Below are 19,253 nucleotides of genomic sequence, written 5' to 3' on the forward strand. Positions count from 1 at the left end.
GAATCCAACACTGATTTTACAAATAATACGTTGCAAGGCTATCAATTATACATTTTATTTAGAAATAACTTATTTGATTGGATTTTTTACTCACAGGTTTCTGAGTACAATCTTCCTGGCAGAGATCATATTCTAATAGGAAGTGCTGCTTATACCGGTTATTTCATTAGTTGCATCTCCTGATCCGTCAGATATGATTACAGGTTCACTGAATTGAATAAGTGTTGTTGTTCAGTCACTCAGTTGTGTCTAACCCTTTGTAACCCCGTGGACTGCAGCATGCCAGGCTTCCCTGTCCTTTGCTATCTCTCAGATGTTGCTCAAATTCATGTTCATCATATCTAATGATAAGTGTAAGTATCTGTCAATATATTTCCCTAAATCTTAAAATAAAAAGCATTAAAAAAATCCTTAAGTAGTTACAAAAGAAACATGGACATTTTGTTCTTAAGATATTTAAAAATACTGCTTTGAATGCTAAATTATACCACTTAGTGTTTATAGAACACTTAACTAAGATTTTATAAAGTATTTTCATTTACATATTGCCTGATTCCCCCAAATCCTTGAGGGGGGCAGGGAAAATATAGTGATTTTATGTTTTAAAAAAGAAGTTGCACAACAATTACAGCAAAAGTCACATAATAACTAAATAGAAGATAACACTCATCTGCATGCATGCATGCTAAGTCGCTTCAGTCGTGAACAACTCTGTGTGACCCCATAGAGTGTAGTCTGGCAGGCTCCTCTGTCCATAGGATTCTCCAGGGAAGAATTCTGGATCCTCCTCCAGGGGGTCTTCTGGAACTTAAGTCTTCTGCTTTGTAGACAGATTCTTTACCATCTGAGCCACCAGGGAAACCCAACATTCATCTAAATCCAGCTAAGTAAGTGAAAGGGAAAGGCATTTAGTTGTGTCCGACTCTGTGCAACCCCATGGACTGTAACCTGCCAAGTTCCTCTCTCCATGGAATTCTCCAGGCCAGAATACTGGAGTAGGTTGCTGTTCCCTTCTCCAGGATATCTTCTCAACCCAGGGATCAAACCCAGGTCTCTTGTGTTGCAGGCAGATTCTTTACCACCTAGCCACCAAACCAACACATAAAACTTTATTTCAATTGGTGTTACATGAATATTAGATTCACAGCACAGGCCAGATGTTTGCACAAAAAGGCATAGCAAGAGCTAGGTCTATTTGGTCACATCTACATTATTAATTATTATGAATAAATTATAACGGGTTTATTTATTTTTCCACCTTTGGAAGAGTTCTGTCAAAGATACTGTTTCCACAGTTGTAATATTCAAACGGTCCAAACAAAAAGCTGTTCACAAATAGTGTTTTATAAACAGTCCTTAAAAAAGCATCCTTATAATAACAAAGGATTTATCTGTTAGAGGGCAGATACCCAGGCAAAAGCTAAAGATGTCATTTTGGCCCTACCCATGTGATCTGGACAAGGCATGCAATTCCTAACTAAACCCAGATCTAAAAGCTCAAACTGTTATTTTAATCAAGATATATATTTTTCATCCCATTCTCTCTAAAAGTACTAGATGGTTGGGTGGCATCACTGACTCGATGGACATGAGTTTCAGCAAGCTCCGGGAGTTGGTGATGGACAGCGAAGCCTGGTATGCTCAGTCCGTGGGGTTGCAAAGAGTCAGATTCGACTGAGCGACTAAACTGAACTGATACCATAAAGAACACCCAAGAAACTGGACCTGAAATTTATTGGTCCCGCATCAAGCAGAGTTATAGGGAAAAAGACCTCTGTTTAGTGTTCATCAAAAGATGGATCTACTTTGAAAAATGGGTTATGTCAAGAGTGTCTCAGCTTTTGCTAGAGTTATGGTTTGGGGCAATATAAAATATAGGACAGGGTCACAACAAGATTAATTATTCAGTTTGGATTCCAACCAAACATCTTTTTAAAAGGAGCACTAGGAAATTTCCTGGCAGTCCAGTGGTTAGGACTTGGAGCTTTCACTGACAGGGCTTGGGTTCTGTCTCTGGTGTGGGAGCTAAAATCCTGCAAGCTGTGCAAACAAACCAAAAAAAAAAAAAAAAAAAAGAAATCAAACAAAAACTCAATCCCAGTGACCCTGACCAAGTGGTGGAGGCGCATTTCTGTCATAAAGGTGGCTGATAGGGGGATGGGTCCTGTGATAATGGAGAAAGCAGATTCCTGACACCAGTATTAAAAATCCAAGATGGTGATGATTTTTCAGGACTAGTGAAGGCATTCCAACATTGCCATGTGACTTGCTATTTGAAAGCAGTTAACAAGGCTGTGTGTGCTTGGAGATTGTGTGAAGATGCATTTAAGTTGGTGAAAGAGCTCACAGTTGGTTTAGTTCTATCTCTAGCCTGGCTGAATCTCTGAATCTCCTCTGACTTGGCTTTTGTCTCCCACAGACAGCAGCCCCCCCTCCCCCCTCCCCGCCCTTATCTGCGGTTTCACTTTCCACGGTTTCAGTTACAGGCATTTGGAAAACATTACAGCCATCCCTTGGTCTAGAAGGGTGATTGGTTCCAGAGATGCCCCCCCCTACCCACCTTCCCCAAACCCCCAGGTGCCAAAATCTGCAGAAGCTTAAGTCCCTTATATAAAATGGCTGTAGGATTCACATATGGCATACACACACCCTCCCTTGTACTTTTAATGATCTCTGGATTTATAATACCTAATACAGTATAAATGCTATGTAAATCATTGTAAATACAATGTAAATGCTATGTAAATCGTTGCTGGGCACCCACCCAGCAAAGGCAAGTTTTGCTTTTTTGAAAGTTTCTGGCATTTTTTTGTTTGTTTGTTTTGGAATATTTTCCATCCACGGTTTGTTGAATCCGCAGATGCAGAACCCGCGGATATGGAGGGCTGGCTGCAGATGGAAAATTCCAGAAATAAACAATTCATAAGTTTTAAATTTCACACCCGCCTGCTCCGTCCTGCCCAGGGTCATGAATCATCTCTTTGTCCAGCATATCCTGCCCGGTAGTCTCTTGGTAGCTGCCTGGGGAGGTATCAGCAGTGCTTGTGCTCAAGTTAACCCTTATTTTACTTAATAATGGCTCCAAAGCGCAAGAGTAGTGATGCTGGTGGTTCAGATATGCCAAAGAGAAGCCGTAAAGTGCTTCCTTTGATTGAAAAAGTGAAAGTTCTCGACTTAGTAAGGAAAGAAAAAAAATCTTATGCTGAGGTTGCTAAGATCTACGGTAAGAACGAATCTTCTATCCGTGAAATTATGAAGAAGGAAAAAGAAATTCGTGCTAGTTTTGCTGTTGCACCCCGAACTGCAAAAGTTACAGCCACAGTCCGTGATGAGTGCATAGTTAAGATGGAAGAGGCTTTAGATTTGTGGGTGGAAGACATGAACAGAAAGCGTGTTCCTATTGACAGCAACGTGTTGCGTCAGAAAGCACTGACCCTGTATGAGGACTTCAGCCAGGGAGCCCCTGAAACGAGTGACACCAAGCCCTTCGCTGCCAGTAAGGGATGGCTATACAGATTCAGGAATAGGTTTGGACTGAAAAATATAAAAATTACTGGACAGGCTGTGCCTCCTGAGGAAGCAGCTGCTGCCCTGTTTCCAGCGGAGTTGAAGAAGTTGATTAAGGAGAAAGGATGTTATCCAAAGAGAGTCTTCAACTGTGATGAAACCGGGCTCTTCCGGAAGAAGATGTCCAATAGAACCTTTATTCATAAAAGTGCAAAGGAGGCACCAAGGCGTAAAACGCGGAAGAACAGATTAGCTCTGGTGATACCTGGAAGCTCACCTCATCATAAGAAGGGTGAGTATAGTGTAATAAGATATTTAGAGAGAGACACCACATTCACGTAACTTTTATTGCAATACATATTGTTATATTGTTCTTAGTTATTATTAACCTCTTGTGTATGTTCGCTCAATTGTGTCCGACTCTCTGCGATCGCCTGGACTGTAGCCCACCAGGCTCCTCTGTCTGTGGATTTTCCAGGCAAGAATACTGGAATGGGTTGCCACTTTCTTCTTCAGGGTGTCTTGCTAAGCCAGGGATCGAACCTGCGTCTCCTGCATTCTAGGTGGATTCTTTACCACTGCGCCACCTGGAAAGCCCATTAATCTCTCGCTCTGCATAATTTATAAATTAAACTTTGTTACAAGGGACTAACCTGGTGGTCCAATGGTTAAGATTCTGTGCTTCCACTGCAGGGAACTTGCGTTCAACCACTGGCCAGGGAAATAAGATCCTCATGCATGGCCAAAAAACGCCCCCAAAACAAAGAACTTTATTATAGGTGTGTACATACAGGAAAAAAAGATAGTATATAGAGAATTCAGTACTATCCTCATAGATAAGGAGGGGCTACTGTATGCAATAGAATGGAGTGTCCTGTTTTTGGACACTCACCTGCAGGACTGCATATGGTAGGTTAAACATAAAAAGAGATGTATATGAAATAATTTGAAATAACCTGCAAGATTCTGCCAGCTGGTAATTCCCTGGCAGTTCAGTGGTTAGGACTCTGAGCTTACACTGGAGGCGGTACAGGTTTGATCTCTGGTCGGGGAACTAAGATCCAACGTGCCGCACGGTGCAGTCAGACTGCAGTCTCAGTCTTGGTACACACATCGTGTTATGTTGAATGTGATTCTAAACAAAAGTTGAGTGTGATTTGAACAAAGGAGGATTCCATAAGAAATCATTCTGAAATATACAAATCAATTTTGTTTTTGTATTTTTCATTTGTTGCTCAACCCCTAAAACAGCAGTGTAATCTTGTGTTGGAAAACAGCTGGCTGTGCTGAGTTGGTATCTCAAGTGGCATGTAATTCTGATCACCATTAACATAGCACTTGTACCAATGAGGTGAGGGAAAAACTGGTTAACCAACAGCAAGTGCACCACTAACAGCCAAGGTGAGCCGGGTCTTAAGACTGAACATGTATGATATTTACGACTGTAAGTATCAATTTGAGGGTTAAACCTGCTAATAGCAGTACATGGGGAAAAAAGGTTGACTTCTATACATTGTTCATTGTCCCCAAAGGGCCAGCTTTCTGTCCAGAGGCAATTCAAAGCCACCTAAAGTTTTAAGACCAGTTCGATAGTTCAACCTCAACCTCAAGGAAGCTGGAGTTGTTCATGAAGTAGCAGCAAAATTTCACATGGAACTGTTAACTTCAGAAAAGGGGGGGCTATCTCCCACATAAGTTTTTAATGACAAGGGTGCTGCTGCTGCTGCTAAGTCGCTTCAGTTGTGTCCAACTCTGTGCGACCCCATAGACGGCAGGCCACCAGGCTCCGCCCTCCCTGGGATTCTGCCTGCAAGAACACTGGAGTGGGTTGCCATTGCCTTCTCCAATGACAAGGGTAATCATGACTAAATGAACTTGTCTTTTGTCTTTTTGCCATTTCCTTCTCCAATGCATGAAAGTGAAAAGTGAAAGTGAAGTCAGTCAGTGGTTTCCTACTTTTAGTGACCCCATGCACTGCAGCCCACCAGGCTCCTCTGCCTCTGGGATTTTCCAGGCAAGAGTACTGGAGTGGGTTGCCATTGCCTTCTCCAATGACAAGGGTAATCATGACTAAATGAACTTGTCTTACTTCCTAACACCCTTCCAAAGCTCCTCCATTACTCCACCACACCCAGTGCATCCTCCCATCACTGTCTTCAACTTCTCAGTATTCCGAATAATCCGTTCAAGACCAAAAAAAAAAAAAAAAAAAAGTTGTGTTAGTCCCTCAGTCGTGTTGGACTCCTTGCAATCCCATGAACTGAAGCTCACCAGACTTTTCTGTCCATGGAATTCTCCAGGCAGGAATACAGGAGTGGGTAGCCATTCCCTTCTCCAGGGATCTTCCCGAACCAGGGATTAAACCCTGGACCCCCTTGCATTGCAGGAGGATTCTATGCCCTCTGACCCACCAGGTAAGCCCTCAGGGTTCCTATCCCTCCATAAACCATCCTCAACTGATGCTCACAGCAGCTGAGTTTGCAGCTCCTGGGGTGGTTGCTATTACCAGCTGAATTTTAGGCTTCTCAAGAGTTAATGTTTATCCCTAAGTATGTCAGTTGTACTTGGTATTGGGAAGACGGAGTTTAAATATTCCAAAATGTTAATGAAGACTGCAAAAAGAAAACTGTTCTTATGAAAAACTAAACGCTCTGCAGAAACTTGACAAAGAAAAAGTCTTAATTGAATTAATCGAGGAGAAAATGACAGTAAAAGATTGCAGGGGAAATCGGGAAAATGTAGACGTCTTCTGGAATCAGATTGCTTCGCAGGGATCTTTAAATTCTCCATCTGTTTAAAAAGAAATCCAACATGGACATTATAGATGAGGCTTTATGGGTGCGGTCTACGGAAGAAGATGGGGAAGGCTAATCTGCGAACCCAAATTCAAAGGAAAGGTCTTGGCCCTACATCAAAAGACTAGCTGCTCGGAAAGTTTTCTTGCGAGCGACAAAGGCTGGAAAAAGCGCCGTGGTCGCCACCTACCGAGGAGGAGGGGGTGGGGGGAGGATGGCCGGCGTGGCCCGAATCTCCGGCAGGGAGAAACATCACATAATCACCCGATTTTGTGTTTTTACATAAACATCTAAAATCTCTGGCCTCGAGTTTTATAAACTTCTAACTTGGGGTGAACAGTAATATCATTTTCGAAATTCGCGAGCTAATGAAAGTTGAGATGCCAAAAAAAAAAAAAAAACACTGGGGGGGTGGGGTTTGAGGAAAATTGCTTAGCGGTTGACAGAACAAAACGGGCTGCAAATCACGTTTTCTGCTCGCCCTCCATGGCTTTTCCGTCTTAAGTTTCCTTCTACACGTCGAGTGAAAAGTGAGCAAAGCCTGGAGGTGGAGGCGTAAATAAAAACAGAATGGTGCCCTTCCTTCGCCCAGTCCGAAGTTGCGGCAAGAGTCTCTCGAGGCAAGCTTTAAAAACTAACAGGAGTTCTTTGTGTCCCGGAGGGTGGTGGAGGGCGGAGGAAGTCCCTTAGCGGAGCAGGCAAGGCGGCAGGCCGGCCTGGGGCTCCCCGGCTTTTGCTGTATTCCAGCCTCTCAATTTGCAGGGAATCTCGGATGCAAGAGTGAGCGCGAGCCATGGGACCGTGGCTGCGGCCGGCTGAAGCCTGGCAAGGGAGCCGACTCGGCCTGGATTTTCATCCCTGCGTCCCCGCTCCCCTCCCCCACTCGGGCAGCCGCGCAGGCCCCAGGTGCAGCCATGTTCCTCGCTCCCACCACCCGCGCCTCCATTGACAGTCCTTGCCCGAGAGGGCCGGGCGCCGAGCTCGCCGCGTCCTCTGGCTCCGGGCTGGTCGGCGCGAGGCTTCCTGGGAGTCGTAGTCCAGAGTCCCTCGCCGTCGCGTTGGTGGGGACAAATAAGAGACTACAACTCCCGCTGGGCGGTGCTGCGGATGCGCACGCGCAGCGCGCCTTCTAGGAACAAAAAAAAAAAAAAAAAAAAAAAGAGGAGGAGGAGGGTGAGAGAGAGAAGCTCGGAGAGCAGAGAAAAGGGGCCACCGATCGCCCCCCCGCTTACCCGCACGCGCTCTCTAGCCGTGGCCGCCCGCCTGCAGCGGTTACCCCGGCCTATCCCTCGGTTCCCCTGTGAGAGGATCTAGGCGCTGAGCGAGGCCCTGCCAAGGGCGGCCATGCGGCGGTGACAGGAGCTCGGCCGAGACGCTCGGGGCCCCTCGCCCTCTCACCTCCTGCCCGCTCGCCAGCCCGTCTCAACCCCAGGCTGCTCCGCCGCGGCCACAGCTCGCGCGCGCGCGGCCCACATTCGCTTCCCTTCGGCGCCCCCCCGGCCCCGGCGCTGCCTGGAGGCGGCTGCACTCGGGTGAGTCCCCGTCGCCTCATCCCCGCTCGCCCCCCCAACCCCGGCCCCGGTTGCCATCTCGAGCGGGGCTTTTATTTTGAGCCTCGCCCCCTCCCTCCGTGGGGGGTGCTGCACGGACAGCGGGGGGATCTGGGGACCGTCGGCGGCCGTGTTGGGGGGGCCCACCCCGCCCCCCACCAGCCCCGGGCCGCCGGCGTTGGGGGTGGGGCAGGAGCAGACGCGGTCGCGGGGGACGACAGTTGACGCGCGCGCCTGGCTGCGTGGGGGAGGGGCGCGCGCACCGGCGCGGCGTGTGGCGGCGGAGGGGGGGCCGCCTCACGCGTGAGGGCCCCGCGCGCGAGCGAGCCTGCGGGCTGCGCATGCCCGGCCCGCTGATTGGCCGGCTCGGGCGGTGCGGGTGCGCGCTCGGTGCCAGGCCCCAGCCGTGGGGTCGCGCTCGGACTGGTGTCTCCGGGGCTCGTGCGCCCGGGCAGCAGACGCGCCGGATTGGCCGGCGGGCGGCGGGGGTGGGCGGTGCCGCGCTGCCTAGTAACTGCGGCCGGCGGGCGGGCCGCGGAGCGCCGCCCCTCCCCGCCCCTGCCCGCGCCCAGGTGGAGCCCGGGAGTGGGCTTTGTCCCGGGGCCGGGCCGGCGCGCCTTCCCCCGCGGGGCCTTGCTCTTTGGGGGAAATAAGCACAATGACCGGAAGGAAAACCTCAGCCTGCAAGCTTGGGAAAATAAGCCATCGGGATTCGGCCAGTATCCAGAGGGGATTCAGAGAAGACAACCCCCCCCCCCCAAAAAAAAAACAACCCTGCCCTCGTTACTCCCGACTTTGTGCTTATCCAAATTTTGCCTTTTAATAAAGCGGTTTTTTTTTTTAAGTGTTCATGGTTTTGCGCTTGTTGGTGTCTGAGAATGTTCAGACATCGGCTCTAGTTGGAGTAGCGCCCACTCTTGAATGCGGGGCTCCGGGCACGCTTCTCAGCTTCTTGCGTTCAACTTTGCTGCAGACAATGGCTTGATGGGCCGCTGTGCGTAAAAGTGGTCTCTGGGTGCTCAGAAAACAAAAGGGGAACTTAGTTTACAGACGAGCGTGTGCATTAGAGTGCCTCCGCCCGGGTCTTACCCACGCCTCGAATGCCTCCCCCCACCCCCAGCTAAGCCCCGGGATCTGGGGTGACCGATTTTATGTCCTACAGCATATTTTTTCCTGGTCCGTTTTCCAGCCACTGCAGTCTGCTACCGTGCACTTTTCGTTTGGCCTGCTTCTTGTGATCTTGGCTCACACCTGTAGGCTGGAATGACTTTTTCTTCCCTTGAGGCCGTGAAACTCTTATTGCTCATATGCAGTCACTTCTTTAAAGCCTTCTCTTATAATTTTGGGTCAGAATTTGTTGCTGCTTCTTACGGTCAGCTCGTTTGCCCCTCTTTATTTCCTCTTGGAGTTTGGTTGGTTCTGCTTTGTGTACACGTGCCTTGACCTGGTCACTAAGTTAAACTCCTGGAGAGGTAGGGATTAAGCCTTTTCTGTCTTTGTCTTTATCCCCCTTCCAGTCTACAACCGTCAAAGCTCATATTAGTAGCGACAGCTAGTGCTTGAGTAATGTTTTTATATGTCAGGCATCGCTCTTAGAAACTTAACGTGGTTTTCTTATTTAATATTCATAACAACCCCCTAATTCCACTGAGAAACAAGTCTAGAGAAGCTGGGTGATTACCTGTTGGTCACCAAGCCAGTAAACCTTGAACCTTTATGACTCTTGGCCCTTAGGCCATTGGTTCTCAGAATCCAAGCATCCCCTGCGGGGCTTGTTAAAACACAATTGCTGGGCCCCACCCCAGACGTTCTGATGCTGCTCGTCTGGGATGGCCCGGAGAATTTGCATTTCTGTCTGATTCGCTACTGATGCTAAGGGCTGCTGCTCTGAGGAAGAACTCTGTGAGAACTATTCACTCTGGTATGAAATTAAGTTGTGAGGGGAGTTTGTTCTAGGTGCATGCTTTTCCTTACTTTAAAACGAGGTCTTAAAGAATCAAAGTAATTCAGACTGCTTACTGTAGCTTACTTGGCAAACAGGGAGTTAAGAATTTTTATTTAACTTGGTAGGCAGAGCAGCTGGAACTCCCCAACTCTTTCCCCCCACCCCCATTTCCAAGCACCAATGATTTGACTGACTTTTAAGAAAGTGACTAAAAGACTTTGTCATTGAAGCATAGGCTTTGGCCTTCATTGTCTTGGGGCACAAGTCTTGGTGAGAACGATTTTAATTTTTAGTATAATGGATTTCTGTTTTGGGAAAGTAAGTAATCTTAAATTAGATAAGGGTAGTGGGATTAGTTTCTAGTAATGTTCTATCATTTTATTTGGATGATCCTTAGATCGATGGTGTGTTCCAAAACATAAAATATAAAAGACAAGGTCTCTGCTCAAGTAAATCAAAAGACTGAAAAAGTTCCAAACACTTCACCTTTTCTGTTATTACTGGTGACCAGCTATTTACCTTGCGTTCTACCTAATTAAATTCTATCGTTTCATTCTTCTTTGAAAATATGAATTTTTCAAATATTGCAGTCTCCACATAACTGCTGTGGTGTAACTAACATGAAATTGTCTTAGTGACTTAAACAGATGCTGATCAAGTGATTTTTATGTATGTTTAAGGGGAAGCATTTTTTTGAAGAATTGTTTGAGATTTAATTCTCTTTGAGAATAGTTTTAATATTTCACTTTTCCTGAAATGTATTAGAGGTAATCTACCTGAAAGATACGGGCTTCCCAGGTGGCCTGGAGGTAAAGAATTCAACTGCTAATGCCTGAGACAAACTTGATTCAGCCCCTAAGTCGGGAAGATCCTCTGGAGAAGGAAATGGCAACCTACCTACTCCAGTATTCTTGCCAGGAAAAGCCCATGGACAGAGGAGCCTGGTGGGCTACAGTCATGGGGTCGCAAAGAGGCAGACAGAGCTGAATACACACGCACACACCTGAAAGATAATTACCAAGAATTTTTTTAATAGTTTACTAAAGGTCCTTACATTGGTACCTCTTTTCTTCAAAAGTTGTCTCCATTTATTTGAGTTAAGCTTATTCATTGTTACTTAAAGAAGGTAGGAAATGTAATTAATCAGTTGTTCATCACAATTGTAGAGTTGGGTTTCCCTGTAATCAGTGAGCTTAAGTGGCAGTATGGCAGTGTGAAGAATGTGAAGTGAAAGTCGTTCAGTTGTGTTGGACACTTTGCGACCCCATGGACTCTAGAGTCCATGGAATTCTCCAGGCCAGAATACTGGAGTGGGTAGCCTTTCCCTTCTCCAGGGGATCTTCCCCCACACAGGGATCGAACCCGGGTCTCCCGCATTGCGGGCGGATTCTTTACCAGCTGAGCCACCAGGGAAACACCAATATGAAGAACAATACTCGATTAACCAATGTGTAGCTGAGGCTACTTGTGTGGGGGTAGTAAAACCAAGAATTAGTATTTGAGAGAATGTGTGTATATAATACTGGAAAAAATTAGGTGTATAAATCAGAAGTACTGAATGCATGTTAATCTTCTTTTTCTACTCTTTCTTTTTCTTCCTTTAGCGTTTTCTTCTTTCTTGGCTTTCCTTTACTGGAATGCTCCCAGATGCAGTTTTCCCGTTTTTCTTTTTTTTCCTCTTTGTTTCTGCAATCCTCGCCTTCATACTCCATGCCTGTTTCTGTCACTACTCCTCTGCTTTTTCCCACTTTGACCTAGTGGGAAAGTAAGAAAAAGTTGCATAGGGATTGTCAGAGTTGATGGCATTGACTCATGTTCCTTGATTGTAAGTTGAAAAATTATGGAGGACTTTAAAAGAATTCGCTTATTTAAAAAGTGTAACTTCAGAGGCAAAATGAATTTATGGCTGAGTGAGACAGAGTATGGCTTCATTCAGTTCAGTTCAGTTCAGTTGCTCAGTCGTGTCCGAATTTATGGCTGAGTGAGACAGAGTATGGCTTCATTCAGTCAGTTCAGTTCAGTTGCTCAGTCGTGTCCGACTCTTTGCGACCCCATGAATCGCAGCATGCCAGGCCTCCCTGTCCATCGTATGGCTTAGTGGGTGCCTGTTGACATGGATTCTGAAATTACTCCATCTGTGTCACCTTGAACAATTCCCTTCCGCATCTTTGTATCCCAGTTTCCCTGTGTTCCCTTTGTATTAAAAGGATGATGATAATAGAAACTGTTTCTCTTTTAGGGTTGTTCTGAAGATTGAATGAATTAAAATTAAATACTATGTTTAATACTTTACAGAAATTGAATTTCCTAAGGAAATAAAAACTGCATGTGATACCAATCCTTGTTATACTGATTACAGGGTTAATCTCCATAGACTCTGGAGAATGTAAATTCTGTGAGGGCAAGAATTGTTCTTCGGGGATTTTCCTCCTCTGACAAAGTGTTTTTGTCTTTGTAGGATGGCAAAGGAAACGCATCACCCATTCCTCAGCTTAAAAGTACTATCTGTGATTGTGCATGGGAATTCGTAGGTGAGAGTTGTGGAGTGGATTGCCATGTCCATCTCCAGCGCCTCTTCCCGACCCAGGGATTGAACCCCGATCTCCTGGATTGCAGGCAGATTTTTTCTCATCTGAGGCACCAGGGAAACCTGTATGTGACTGTATTCTGGTATAATTGTAGAATCAGAGTACAGTCAAGTGTTTGGTCCTATTTGGGGTATCTGGTTAAAATGAGCCCTGGTTAGTAGACAGCTATCTATAATGTGAATTTCTATAATGGAGATTAATGTCTGCCTGGTAATTAGTAAACTTAAAATTGGAAAATAGCCTTTAGAACTGGTTACCCAACACAGAATCCCTCCACCAATTTTCTTCAGCTATCACACAAGTTTTCAAAGCAGTATCTTCCCCCCACCCCACCCCTGCCCCAGGGTGTCGTTATATTTGAGCTAGAAACTCATAAATGTGTTGAAGGGCAATTGGTATTTCTTTGTTTTTATTGGGCAATTAAAGAAGGTAAGAAAAGTTTAGCTGTCTTAATTGTGGTCAGGTCTCACTCACCTTAGTGTTTTCACTAGAAATGGACGATTAAATGATACCTGAGAAAACTGCTTATATCTTGTTCATTATTAAGAATTTGATATATTTAGAAAAAGCTCTTAGTATTGACTATAACATAAATGTGAACAGAGTTTTGTCTTGATTGAATTTTCAGACCAAAATTTACTTAAAATGAAATAGTGGAACTGCACTAAAATTAAAAAGTATTTGGCCTCAGTCTTTAAACCACTTAGATTACTTTATTGAAATGATAATTTGACAAAGGAGGATGACAGCATGTAAAATGCCCACTGTATAAGTAAGGAAAGTGCAAAGAGATTGACCCTAGTACTGGAATTAGTTTGAAAAGTGCCTAAAGGTGTTCAGGGAAATTTGTTTGCTTCCCACTTTTCTCCTGTTCTTTTTCTGTTTTTCCATTTAAAGCATTTTTAAGCCTTTTAAATTCAGTGCCTTTAATTACAATCACAGCATTGTATAACCATCACCACTATTTCTAAAATCTTTTTCATTGCCCCAGATAGAAGGCCATTAAATGATAACTTCCCTTTCCTTCTTCCCTGGAGTTCCTGGAAATCTCTTAATTTACTTTTCGTCTCTGAATCTGCTTATTTTAGATAGTTCATGTAGGTGGAATCCTGCAGCACTTGTCCTTTTGTGTCTGGCTGTTTCACTTGGAGTAGTATTCTCAGGGTTCATCTGTGTTGTATGTACCAGAATGTCATTCCTTTTTGTAAAATGGCTGAATGATACTGCATTGCATGATACACCGCATTTTGTTTTCTGCTCCTCTGTTGATGGACATTTAGATTGTTTCTACCTTTTGGACGTTACAGTGTTGCAACATGAACATTGCTGTACAAGTATTTTGAGTCTTCACTGTTTTCAGGCTTTTTGTGTGTATGCTTAGTGGAATTGCTGGATCGTTGCTTTTTCTTTTTATAGATTTCCTTGGGGCAGAATTTAGATGGATCTGAACAGATCTCTCAATAGCAGAGAAAACCGCTGAGAAATGAGTTTGTCCCTTTGTGAAGAATTTGCGTTGGCCATTTCCACCATGAAAACCTCTTTCTTTCTGATAGTTCCTTATAGTGATTTTTTAAAAAATTGTGGTAAAATATACATACCACAAAGCAGTGTTAAGGGCAGTTTGTACAGTCACAGGGTTGAGCAGCCTTCATAAAGTCCAGCTCCAGGACTTTTTCATCTTCCTAAACTGAAGTTGCCCATTAACCCATTCCCTCTTCCTTGCAGCCCCTGCACTCACCGTTTTACTTTCTATCTCTAGGGATTTGACTGTTTGATTTGTTTTATTTGGCTTTGGTGCAGAGATCTTAGTTTGCTGTGTGGAATCTTAGTTTCCCCACTAGGAATCAAACCCAGGCCCACCACTGCAGTGGAAGCGCAGTCTGGGCAAGTCCCCATATGTGTGTATTTTAGAAATAAGTGATTTAATTAAGTTTACAATTAAGTGCTTATTCAGTTTATGGAATGCTTATGTTTAGCATTCTGTCAGGTACTTGACAGATTCTGATAGGAACCTTGTGAGTTAAGTTGACATATTTATTGCCCTTTCCAGACTAGGAGATTTGGGATTAAAGAATCCCACAGCCAGCCATATCTAATATCGGAGCTAGGCCTTTAGTTCAGAATTTTGGCCTGATTCCACAGCTGCCGTTCATAACTGCTTGGCTCTGTTGCCTGCTTTCTGTGGACAACACACTAAAAAGAGAAAAGATGGAGCTTTTAGGCCAGTTAACTTGATTTTTATTTCCTCCTCCAATTCATACAAAGTTAGAAAAAGACAAGTGAGCCAGTTTAACAAGTAAACCAAATGTTTTTTAAACTTGAAGTAAAGTAAAAGGAATATATTCTTTGTGTATTGGTAGAGAAAGCTGCTACTTTTAAAAAACTCTGGACTATCAGTATAAAAGTATACTTTATACATGTGTGAAAAATTTCAAACTAGTGCTGAGGAAAGTTGTGGATTTTCCTGAATAGTTGATAAGGTCTGTGTTTGTTTTACAAAGACTGTTCTGGATACTGTGAAACTCAGTATTGAACTTGTGATCCACTATTGGGAAAGATCAACTTTCTCTGACTTCATTTAATTATTTTATCATTCTTTCCTTCACCTGTTGTTGTTTTTTTTTTTTTTCCTAGTTTTTATTATTTTACTTATTTGACTGTGGGATCTGTTCCCTGAGCAGGGATCAAACAGACCTCTTGCTTGGAGTCTTTAACAACTGGACCACCAGGGAAGTCCCCTGGCTTTTTTATTTTTAAATATTTTATGTATTCATTTGGCTGCAAAGGGTCTTAGTTGCAGTGTGTGGGCTTAGTTGCCCCAAGGTATAAGGGATCTTAGTTTTCTGACCGGGGCTTGAACCCCTGTCCCCTGCATAGAAAGGCAGGTTCTTAACCACTGGACCATCCGAGAAGTCCCCCCTGGCTTTTTAAAAAAGGAAAAAATTTGACTGTTTTTGTTAGCTATCTCAACAGTTTTTTGGAAATAGGGTGGAGAGGGTATAATGTTTTAAGTATGAAAGTAAACACTTGGAGATCATTTCAAATCCTAACCTTTGCAGTATATTTTGTTTTGTCTTGAGAGATTGCTTGATGTTTACTGATAAAATTACAAACTTTATTTCTGCAGAAATAAGAATTTACACTAGTGCTAAAGAACCTGCCTGCCGATGAAGGAGACGAGATTTGAGCTCCATCCGGGGGTCGGGAAGATCCCCTGGAGGAGGAAATGGCTACCCACTCCAGTATCCTTACCTGGAAAATCCCATGGATAGAGGAGCCTGGCAGGCTACAGTCCATAGGGTCACAGAGTCGGACGCAACCAAAGCAACTTAACACATCTTAAAATGTAAACGTAGCCTACTATAGAAACTTAAAAGCTTTGACTTAAAAATGAGCCTTGATCCATCTTGAATTAACCAGTGTGTCATGAGTTCTGACCGTGCTGAACTGGATGGAGGACCTGGCCCCAAACCCAAACACAGTACTGTTGAAACTAAAAGACCCTGATACACCATTTGATTGATACATAGTCTGTAGGAGAAGTTTTTTCTGACAATCTTTAGATAAAGTTGTGTGCATGTTTATACCTTTGACATGAAATTCTAATTACTCCTTCCTTAAAATGCAAGAAGCAAAAAAAAAAAAAAAGTCCAATTTAATTTAGCTAATCGGGACAAATTCTAATCAGTAATCACAGTGTAACATCCTTCACTCTCCCAGGTCTAATACTCCACTTGTGACTGCAAAAGCAAAAAAGTTAGAACCCCTTTGAAGTCAGGTAAAAATAGGAGGAATTTTAATTAGTGGCTATGTTTTAATTAATATGCATTAAATATTTTAAAAATTATTTTAATATTTAATTACTTTAAACAAAATAATTATAAGAAGAGCAAACAAACAAAAATTTCCCACATACCCTTCATCCTGCAAGCCCGTTCATGTTTTGCCAAACACCCCTGTATGTAGCAAAAGGCCTAGTCCAGCAGCGCACTGAGTTCTCCATCCAGGGATTGAACTGTGGCCTCGGCAATAAAAGCTCAGAGTCTTAACCACTGAACCACTAGGGAATCCCCAATATCACACTTTTCATCGAGTTGTCCCATCTCTATAATATACTTCACTGTAGAGCGGTTCCTCTGTCTTTGATGTTCATGCCCTTGACCTTTTTGAAGGTTACAGAGCAGTCATTTCATAACATGACTCTCAGCTCTGGTTTGTCCAGTGCGTTTTGGACAGGAGCATCACAGTGTTCTTGGGTTTTGCTGGGTGGGCACGATGTATATTTTGTCCTGAGACTGGAGTTACTTTGAACACTTGGTTAAGATGGTGGATGATGTATGCTGTATTTTCCTTTGCCTAGTAAGTGTTTTGTGAGGCAGTACTTAGGGATAATGAAAATATCTCTTGTCTTTTTAGCATTGCGGAATGCTGGGAATTTTAAAAATTTAGGCTGAGAATTCTAAACTTTTTTAGGGGTGACATTTAGTGCTTGAACCTAAAAACCTCATGTAGAGGAGTTAACCTAAGTCCTTGAAAACAATGAAATTTAAATATTGTGGGTAGTGGATTTTGAAAAATGTTAAAAATTGGGTTATAGTGTACAGTGTATAGTGTAGTTTAAAAGAACTTGAGAATTAAGAACAGTTAGATACGGATGATAACTCTAATAATTCTGTGATTGTGGGCAGTTTACTTTCTAAGTTATCAACTAGTCTTACGTTAGCAAAGGTCTGCTTTGTAAAATGTGTCTGGCAGCTGTCACAATAAACATGTCAAGATACTAAGTTAGCTTCTTGGGATCTTTCAGAAGTTAAACTAATGGAGTCAATGAATTACTATAAATACATTTTCTTTAGAAACTGCTCAGTGGACATAATTAGAACACATGGTTGGTGCATGCTCAGTCGTGTCTGACTCTTTGCGACCCCATGGACTGTAGCCCGCCAAGCTCCTCTGTCCATGGGGTTTCTCAGTCAAGAATACTGGAGAGGGTTGCCATTTCCTCCTCCAGGGGATCTCCTGGGCCCAGGGATCGAACCTGCATCGCCAAGTTGGTTCTTTACTGCTGAGCCAGCTGGGAAGACCAGAACAAATGGTACTATGCTTAAAAAAATTTAAGATATTTATAAAATCTTTGTTTACAACCCACAGTGATTTCACTAAATGTATACTGATGTTTTAGGGATGAGTAAGTTTTCTCTCCTAAAAAAAAACTTTAGCTTTTAGGATATTGTAGCTAGAACACAGAGCTATTAAATACAAGTTTCAGAGGTAGAAATTTTTAGGCAGACTAATAGATTGCCAGTATGTAATATTACATGATAACCTATACTAATTTTAGTGGAACTGAATCTTGTTTAGGATAAAATCAGCTGATTCAGCTATTAGGTCCTTGCCTTTTATTTTAGGTACCATCTAAAGAAAATATATAGTATCTTAGATGATGAATTTTAGCTTTTTCTTAGTTCTCTTGATTAAAAAAAATTACTTTCATAAAATCAGAATTTTATAAAAGTTTGAAATTCCATGTTACTGTTCTTAGAATTAAGTGATACTGAAAGTTATTTTACATTTCTCGCTGAAGATGAGTGTAGTTAAGACTGTAATGATGCCTTTAGTCACAATTTTTTTGAAATCTGGCTTTCATGGCTGTTAGTAAAATTAAATGAATTGGTAAATTTGAGACTTAGCTAACCTTATAAACAAAAAATAACCTGAGACCAGATCTCAAATAATGGAGACAACTAACAAAGATGTGTGTGTGTGTGTTTAGTCACTCAGCTGTGTCTGACACTTTGTGACCCTGTGGATTATAGCCCGCCAGGCTCCTCTGTCCATGGAATTCTCCAGGCAAGAATACTGGAGTGGGGTGCCATGCCTCCTCTAGGGGATCTTCCCGACCCAGGGATCGAACGCACTGCAGGCAGATTCTGAGCCACCAGGGAAGCCCAAGAATACTGGAGTGGGTAGCTTATCCCTTCTCCAGGGGAACCTTCCTGACCCAGGAAACAAACTGGGGTGTCTGCATTGCAGGCAGATCCTTCACCTGCTGAAGCTACCAAGCAACAACCAAAAAACCAAGGAAGAGATAGCTCATCGTAAATGCTGGTACCGTGGAAGCAACCACAGCATAGGAAAGCCATGCTGCGTTTTGTTGGAGTGCGGGTCGAAAAATTAAGTTTCGGTGGAAGATTTTCCTGGTTAATTAAAGTATTCCCCCCCCCCTTTTTTTTTTAAACTCTTAAGCCTGTTGTATTGCAGAATTGAATACCGTATTATCTGTCCTAAATACTGTCTGTAGCCTTCCATGGCCAATATCCTAGGGGTAAGTATGTTAATTGATTTTTAATGTTTTCTCAGTTTTAATTGATCCAGGTATCTGCGGTTTAGTAATTATGGCTCTAGAAATAAAACAGTGAGTTGGGAAACTTACTGGTTTTTGTAGTCGTAAAGTTTATTTCACCATGCTTCACTAAATGTACAGTGTGGCTCTTAGTTGCTTATAATAAGTAAAAATAACAGAACTTAAACTGACTATAGGAAACTGAAAATGAAATTTTTGAGAAGAAAACGTTGAGCCTGGTGCCTGGCTGAGTGCAAATCCATTTCTTTCTAGCTGACCATGGATCTTGGTTTTGGGATTTTACTAAAATAAAGTGTTGCTTAAACGACTCATGGCTGTTTGTCATTGTTAATGGTGATGTGTGTGCCTGACAGTGCCTGTCAGCAGAGTTTTGTGACGTCAAGTTACGCGTTCGGCTAGACAGTCGGTCTGCAAATCGTTCATATTTATTTCTTTGAACAATATTCTTTGTTTTTTTCAGAAAGTGCTGTTGTATGTTCATATGTACCCTTCAGTGTCCCTCTG

The 19,253-nt window shown here is 43.3% G+C and overlaps 1 protein-coding gene across 1 annotated transcript in view; it reads left to right on the forward strand.

Moving 5' to 3' along the window:
* Positions 1 to 3,687: 3,687 nt before the first annotated feature.
* GTF2I (general transcription factor IIi) overlaps positions 3,688 to 19,253 on the forward strand; it is an 86,098-nt gene continuing 70,532 nt past the window's right edge. Inside the window, exon 1 of the mRNA XM_052654120.1 lies at positions 3,688 to 3,799. Coding sequence (XP_052510080.1) covers positions 3,688 to 3,799 — 112 coding nt within the window. The remainder of the gene's footprint in view (positions 3,800 to 19,253) is intronic.

The sequence above is a fragment of the Budorcas taxicolor genome, chromosome 2 (assembly GCF_023091745.1).
Source record: "Budorcas taxicolor isolate Tak-1 chromosome 2, Takin1.1, whole genome shotgun sequence".
Taxonomy (NCBI): domain Eukaryota; kingdom Metazoa; phylum Chordata; class Mammalia; order Artiodactyla; family Bovidae; genus Budorcas; species Budorcas taxicolor.